At 49.5% G+C, this 7,925-nt stretch overlaps 2 protein-coding genes; one reads left to right on the forward strand and one right to left on the reverse strand.

Annotated features, from left to right (window-relative positions):
* Window positions 1–818: 818 nt before the first annotated feature.
* On the reverse strand, window positions 819–2,997 carry GSTUM_00005512001 (uncharacterized protein; the record flags this gene model as incomplete). Its single annotated transcript, XM_002837659.1, has 2 exons — window positions 819–1,009; window positions 1,116–2,997. 2 exons carry the CDS (start codon window positions 2,995–2,997, stop codon window positions 819–821), a joined length of 2,073 nt encoding a protein of 690 aa, XP_002837705.1.
* A 625-nt stretch (window positions 2,998–3,622) lies between these two features.
* GSTUM_00005513001 (uncharacterized protein) lies at window positions 3,623–4,769 on the forward strand. XM_052355746.1 has 2 exons: window positions 3,623–4,471; window positions 4,558–4,769. The coding sequence occupies exon 1, from the start codon at window positions 3,704–3,706 to the stop codon at window positions 4,067–4,069; it is 366 nt and encodes a 121-aa protein (XP_052211716.1). The 5' UTR covers window positions 3,623–3,703; the 3' UTR covers window positions 4,070–4,471; window positions 4,558–4,769.
* Window positions 4,770–7,925: the final 3,156 nt, after the last annotated feature.

The following is a 7,925-nucleotide window of genomic DNA, read 5'->3' on the forward strand; positions in this document are numbered from 1 at the left end:
CCCCCCCCCCACCCCCTATCACAGATATGCAGTGAATCCATAACCCCGCGTTGCGAGATCCCCTTCAAGTCACGGGACCCGTGCGTCCCCTGCACGATATTATACGAGATCCCGTTTTCGCTTTTTTCGTTTTCGCTTTCCGTTTTGGGTGGGTGGGTGTATGTGAAAAGCGGTCGAGTGCATCGTTTGCGTAGCTTTCATCAAGCTTCGTCGTAGTAATACATCAACTTGTTTTGGGGAAGGGGAGGGTTTGGGGTGGATATTGGGGGGGTTTCGCAAGTGGTATTTTGGATTCTTGCCGTTAGGTGCTACTGTTAAACCCCACCTGGGTGGTGCACAGTTTCAGTATGATACTCTACTCGAGTAGTTCTTTATGATATTGCGGGACCGTGTGAGGGTAGGTATTAAAGGTGATCGTGGTTCCTAAAATACGGTACGGTGCATGGTGATAGTAAACAGGAAACACTATTATACATTCATCCACCCACCCATTCGAATCGTTTAGCATAGCTTAACTTTGTTCAGGCGGAATCGTATGCCCGCCGACTAGATTTGCCAAGAGAACGCGTGCAACGGAAAAGAGAACACAGATATAGGGAGAAGAAAAAGAAAAAATATGTGCATGAAAAGTGGGAGAAGTAGGTAGGTATCTAGCTAGCCAACATCATGACGAACGCCGTAATAACACAGTAACAGACACAGAGACAGCAATAAAGTTATAGTAGAAAAGTAGCTTGGTGGCAAAAAAAGGAGAAATAGTAGTTACATAAATGAAAAAGTATAATGAAAAAGTTAAAGAGAAAAAAAGAAGCTATCCATTACTGTGCAACCCACTCATTACCCCTCTTCACAAACTTGTCTAGAAGGAGGGAAACATCGGCCAGTACGAAACGACAAATGTAGAATCCAAAGAACTCTGCTGCGTGACGATGGCTAAGCTCTAATCCGACTTTTTTGGTTGGGGCAGTCTTCTCAGGGAGGCTGCCTTCATCGAATACTGGGAGGCGGTCTATAAGTATCGCACATATATGTATTAGCTCCTTGTTTAATAAACAAAGAAAAAAACAAAATAAAATCCAAATCGGGTAGAACAATAGTGTTCATAAATCGCTCACCAAGAATCTGTGCGGCATCAAACAACCGCGCCAAAGCACTGATATAAGCAGCATGAGGCCCGCCAAAAGTAACACTCTCCAAGTTCCTCTTGGGCTGGGAAGAGGAATCTGTCGCACCAGCGGCCATCGGCAACCCACTGCTACCATAAAAGTCCCCGCCCGCAAGATTAGACGACGAACCAAAGCTAGAGAGCGCAGTGTTGGAGGACTTTGTACGGAGCTTGCGCAAGGAAAAGTAGCTCTTCCCTCCAGTGACACCGGTGGATTTGGTCACCATGTCATGGGCGTTGCCTTCTGATATCGTGTGCTCGGTTTGGTAAAGGGATCTCGCGCCGACTGATCCTACTTCATTCCCAAGTTTCTTTGAAAGAACAGTTTGCGCGCGATCGAGGACGCCTTCGAGCGATTGCATTTCTTCATAGAGAGCGTGTATGTCGTTATGCTTTACCCTTGCAAGTCTGGCCAATGCTGCGCTGACAAGGTCGCATGCAGAAATTTTGTCGTCCACTGCGCGGATCTTAACCCCCTTGATGAACCAGACTTCTCTAGGTACAAAAAGCCTAGCAGAGATATATCCACCACGGGGATGGGCTACGGTTTGATAAAAGCACCTCATCAACCAGAAGGGCTTAGACAATGGCTCGGGAGGACAGGGTTCGAGAGGTACTGGAATACTAGAAGAGAGAGCCTCCTCATTACCAGGTGTAGCGGGTGAATGAAGTTTGCTCTCGAAAAGGTGCATTCCTCCAGCGGGAAGTCCTGCAGTCGGAGGGGCGCCCATTGGTGTATTAGGTACGATGGTGGGTGTAGCAGGAGTTGCCGATCTCGGAAATGCCTTCCTTAAATTTGAAGCGCTGGACGACGAAAACAGGCCGTTGTGAGGTATTCCCGGAGATTCGGTGTCGGGACCACCAACATTCCTACTCTTCAAGCTCGCCGATGATTGTATCTGCCTTAGCGAACCGGGGATGCCAGCTATTCGTGGAGTATACCTAGCCGGAGAACCTGATGCGCCGTCGTCAGATACTGTCTTTGCCAACGGAACACTCAGTCCAGGAGGTTCGAGTGTTGGAGGTGTTGGTGATGAAAGCTTTCTGCCGGAAATACCTTGAGCGGTTGCTGGAGGATCCGGCAACGAGCCGTCCCCAAAGTCGCTGGAGGCGCCCAGTCGGGACGAGGATACGGCTGAGGCTGACTTTGGAGGGGCGTTCAATGGGGGGCTTACAGGTGGTAATGGAGGTGGTTCGGATGGAGGTTCTGAGTCAACTGCTCCTGGTTGGGGTGACGGCCCACGCACCAATGTTGTCGGTACGGCAGTTGTGTTTGATGAGGAAGCGGTATTGGACACTGATGTTTCAACCTTGAGAGGCTCCGCCAAGGCCGAAAGGCGTCTACTTCTTACACTATATGAAGACTTCGTAACCGCAAGCCCCGGGATTGCTGCAATGTTAGGGTTAGGGAGTGTTGGCAGTGGTTCCTTAATTTTTTGCGCTAACGGTGCCAAGGGTGCTAGCGCTAGGGGCGGTGGTGGAGGTGGTACCTGAGGAGGAAGCGAAGGTGGAGGCAGGTGAGGCGAAAAGGTTGGAGGCGGGGGTGGGGGCGTTACTGGAACTTCTGTTACTGTAGTCAAGTGGGTTCCATTCAGCATATGCGCAGAGCTAACCGAGCTCGCCCATGTTGTTCCTGACGAGTAGCCACTCGAACCCGATTCCCTAGGTAACGTCGAATCGGAATATGCGGTGGATGCCGACTGTCGGGGTAATGCTGTTTTCGAATCCAGGTTAAATTCAAAATCGTCAAGTATATAGCCTCTTGTCATCTCCTCCAGCATCCGCTCCTCCTCATCAGACTCATCGCCCTCCACATCGTCGAAAAAGTCCATATCAGAATCTCTCCCCTTTTCAACAAACCCTAACCTCTCCCTCACTAATCGCCTTTCCTTTTCCTTCTGTATCTCCATTTCCATTTCCCTCTCCACCTCCTTGACCCTCTCCTTTGCCCTTTCAACGTTCATCCTCGGACTTTTCATCATTAATAGCTCATCATCATCACGATCATACGTGTAGTCTACTTCATAACCATCATCGTAAGCCGCCTCCACTGCCGCATCAAACTGAGAATCAAAATCCTCTTCAAATTGCCGCATAATTTCCTTCTCCTTCTCCCTTCTCAATTCCCTATCACTCTGTTTTCCCGGCTTCCTCCTCGTCCATCCAGACGAGGATTCGCCAGATACTGACCCACCAGATTCGTCGATCGTGTTTAGCCAAGACGTGGAAGCCTCGCTTCCCTGTCTGGAATGCGTATTGTTCGATGATAAGCCCGATTTCCTATGCGATGATGACCTTCGCGACGAAATTGAGGATGCATCTGACACAGATCTCCGGATACCATAGTCGCGTTCTTTCGCAGGCGAAAACCGGGGCGACAAAGCAGCTGCTCCAAAGGTAAAGGACTCCCTATTATTGCTCTCATACAGGCCAAGGTTCAATCTTTCACCCCCACTTATTGCATCCTTCTCTGGCGAACGAAGTCGGCGCCCCGGGGAGAGGGGCGCCGGGATATGCTCTGCAGACCTGGACCTGGCTATGGGTAGTGGTGGCAGGGGCCCGGAATCTAAATTCGAATCGGGGCCCAGGTATAAAGAATCTCTCCTCGGAGGTACAGCCGTCGCCAGCGTGACACCGCCGGCATATCGATTATTCCCGATTACCGGGGCGGCGGCAGCGGTTGATATTATTACCGTTGATTCATACAGGCTTTCCTGGTCAGTGAATTCTTCCGTCAATGGCCTGGCAGGCAGCTCCTTCTCAATCCCGGTAGGATGCGGTAATAAATCCCGAAGCTCTTCTATTCGTTGGGTATATGTCTCGTGCTACTCCCCCACTTCAATTAGTCACGTGTTTGAAAATTGGCTGATAGCCACCCTCATAACCGCTACATGGGTCGAGTGAGAGTTTCCCAGGGAAAGAAGACTCAAGGGCAAGAAGTTGGGGAAGGAAGCTCACAATGGCTTGCAATTTCCGTCTATCCTCATCCGCACCAGCCCTCATCATGACCTGACCCAACAAAACACAAGCATCCCCATAGGCTTCCATCGCTCCTTCATAATTCTCGGCGTTATCCAACGTCACAGCCGTGTTGGCTTTCTGAAGGGCCGAAGATAACATTGCTTTCTGCGAATGCGACCGACGCTCGCGCGTCCGAGCTTTGATCGGGTCCCCGCCCTTCTGCAGATTATTCCCCAATGGTTCTCCCAAGTTCCTTCCGACAGCATAGGCAGGATAGAGGGAGGACGTGCGCAGAGGTTTAGGCGGTAATTCTGGTCCCAACAGGGACCCGAAAGCTATTTCAGGGTAAGTACTCGAGTCTTTGTCGAGGTAGGCAATAGGACTGCTGGTAATAAGGCGATCTGGATTCACCCTCAATCGCTGGGGAGAAGATTTCCAGAACTGAGAGCCCTCAGAATTGCCCGTGGAAGGAGTTGTTATGGAAGAATTCGTTCCCGAGCTCGTCAAGGGGTTGTTTCCACGTCGTTGGGGCGATGAGGATACAGATGCAGCCCGGGACACTGTTCCTGTCGAGTGCGAGCGCAATCTTAAGGAAGGACGGATCCCCAGCGCAGTTGCAGGGCTCGAAGTATTCGCAACAGTAGCTGTCTCCACAGCAGTTGAAACTTCCACACTGTCACCCCGTGAGTTCCCCGATGTTCCTTCCGTGCTCCCACTAGATCTATCAACGCTCCGACTACCCCTTATTGTCCTGTTGCTATCGGTGCTATGCTCAGTCTGAGCTATGGAGGGCCTCCTTTCAAAGAAATCGGAGGACACGTGCGGAACCGCCGCAGCCCCCTTTCCGGATGACGTTGAAGAAGTTGAAAGAGTGGGCCTGTGAGTGGACTTCGCAGTCTGGTGGGTTGATAGACTGGAAGATGATGATGATGGAGATGTTGCTTCTAACGTCCCACTTGACCGCACCATCCCACTCAGCAAGTATTACTCTTTTTTTAATTGGAATTAGTATAAGTTTTTGTCTTAAGAGTTGATTCGCCAGGGGAAAGGAAGGGTTGGTGATAATGGGGTGCGCAAGAGAGGGCTTAATCTAGGCAAACACTAGCTTCGCCCCACTGATTGGGGCAATCCCTTTCCTCAAAAAACCGCTCTCTCTCGAAGAGCACAAAATGTCTATAAAAAAATTTAGAGGAAAAAAGTCTGAAATTCCCCTCCCTCCTCCTCCTCCACAAGGAAACAACCGGGACAAACGCGCAGAGGTTGAACCAAGGCACGAGGGCCCTGCCCCTGAAAGCGAAACGGCAGAGATTGATTCGTCGACCTTTCTCGGTTGCTGGGTTCTTGGGCGGGTAAGGGTAGCTTGGAGAGGATACCTCTCTTTGTTTTTTCTGCTTCCTCTTTTCTTTCTTTCTTCCCTCCCTCCTCCTTCTCCCCTGGCGCTCTTTTCCTCTTTTCTTCTGGTGACCAATAATTGAATTAATTTAGCTTTCGAATATTATTATCTCTGTTTTAATTGTTGCGATTGCCCTTTCTGTCCTCTTTCTCCAAGAACAAATGGTCGGACTAGGGTTTGAATGGCGGTGGTAGCGGGAGTGCAAAAGTTGGTGTGGTAGATCTTGGGGGGGGGTGTGGGGACCAATATGTTTAATAGGGTGAACCGTTTGGCTGGAAATGAGAGTTGAACCCTTTGGGGCTGGAAACACAGGTGACAAGAAGAGATTGCTATGTCTTGGAAAATGGGCAGAAACAATAATAACAAAAATGTTGACTAAGGGGGAGAGTGAGAGGAAACGGGAAAAGAAGGAAGACAACGCCGACGGCGAACGGCTCGGATCCGTGATCTGGAAAATGATGATGATGATGACGACGCCAAACCGATGGAGAAACTGACACAAAATGTGTGAAAGAGGAGAGGTTGTTCGAACGTTCCTGCCGTTACGGCTGGAGGGGAGCAAGGGGACTAGATGGAAGGAGTGGACAATTCAGGAGATTTACCCCCGATTTGTTAGGGGTTAGCTGAAATATTTACCTTTGTGGAAGGGGAAAGAAGCGTATGATACTCGAGGAAAGAATTGCAAGGAATAAATGCAAAATTACAGCAGAAAAAAAAGTAAGGAGACAAAAAAGTAAACTATAATAAATAAAGAGTTGCACGAAGACGAAGAAGATGAAGTTGAACAAGTCGAAGTGGAGAGAGAGAAGAAAAAGAAGATGATGATGATACCGTAGCACCCTTCCCTTCGAAGGAAAAAGTATGTCAAGGTCCAAAGATCCCTTCCTTCCCCGGCCTGTCCTTTTTCTTTTTCTTTTTTTTCTACCCTCGGCCTGTCTGGTCCCTCCTTCCTCTCCTTTACAGTACACAAGCGCACGAACACACTCACTCCCTCACCCTCACTCCCTCACTACCTCGCAAACTGAACTCACAGAACTCAACTCAAACACAACACACTGCACACTATTATAGAACTACCCTAGGAGACTTTCGACTTCCTCCCCCCTTTTTTTTTCCTTTTTCAATGGCTGGCCCTCTCTCTTGTAGTTTCTCTTTCCGGACGGGGAATTGTCTCTTGGCTCAATGATTCATTTGACGCCAGGCCGAACCAAGACAGGTTTTGTTTACGGCATCTGCAGGGCAACATCTTTCCCTTTTCCCTATGTATGTACGAGTACAGTACCGGATACCGTACTCGAAAACCGTAGTGTATTGTATGCCAAGGGTGTGGGGGTTGGGAAGAAAACTGCGATATGTCCCGGCATGATAAGAGTGTCATAACTGTACGAGTACAGTACAGTAGAAAGGGAGAAGCAAAAAAAAAAGAAAGAGAGAGAGAACGCCTACGGTACCTGCCGGTGCACCACAATGCTACCGTAGTGCGCAGCGCACACATCAAACCAGTTCACAGAAAGAGCAGGCACCAGTGCAGTGTGACTTCTAATACCAGCATAGATACTCGAGTACTGTACATACGAGTACCACCTGCAGCACAGATGAAAAGATTAGATGCCTAAGGAACTCTGTATCCCAAATATATTGCACAGCAAGGCGAACTCGATTCACTTCCATAGTGCGCAGTACAATGGGTACTGCGCGAACGAGGAAACCCAAAAACAATCCCCACAAGCAAGCAGTCGGGGAAAGAAAAAGCAACAAAACCCAATCATGAGGCGAAGGGAAGCAGTGGTGAGGCTGGATGCAGTAGCTGGTAGGACGCCAGGGGGTTCGTTGCGGGAATGTGTATGTTGCCATCCGTCAGAACACTAGCCGAACCGTTTCGTTCAACCTTGAGTGATTTGTCGTGCAGACACGGGAGACTACCACGACTGGCGAGAGCGGTGAGAGTATGACACTGTACGAGTACAATACCGGTACAGTACCGGTACTCGAGTATCGCAGACTGGCCGCAGGAGGATGGGGTACCGTACGAGTACACAGGTACAGTACCGGTATCATACATCTCGACCAATTCAGGATACCACCCACACACGAAAAGAAAAAGTTTCGCGCAATATTATTATACTTGCAAAGTATTTTTTATTCTGGCACAAGGCGGTACCGGTATGGCAGGCAGACAGATAGATGCTGGGCAAACCTGGGGTAAAACAGTTTCGGCCGTGACACAGAGTGCATCGCAGACAGCCTTACCCCTGGACCATGGCATGATAAAGTGGAGAGAAGGGAGGGCACAAAAAAGCCCGATTGCACACACTTATGATACCTTTTGCTCCTTCTGCTTCTCGCTTCTGTGCTTCGCAATACCGGCAGATGGGGTAGATAAATAGACATATCCCGCTTCGCCAG

The sequence above is a fragment of the Tuber melanosporum genome (assembly GCF_000151645.1).
Source record: "Tuber melanosporum whole genome shotgun sequence assembly, scaffold_2, strain Mel28".
NCBI classification, from domain to species: Eukaryota; Fungi; Ascomycota; class Pezizomycetes; order Pezizales; family Tuberaceae; genus Tuber; species Tuber melanosporum.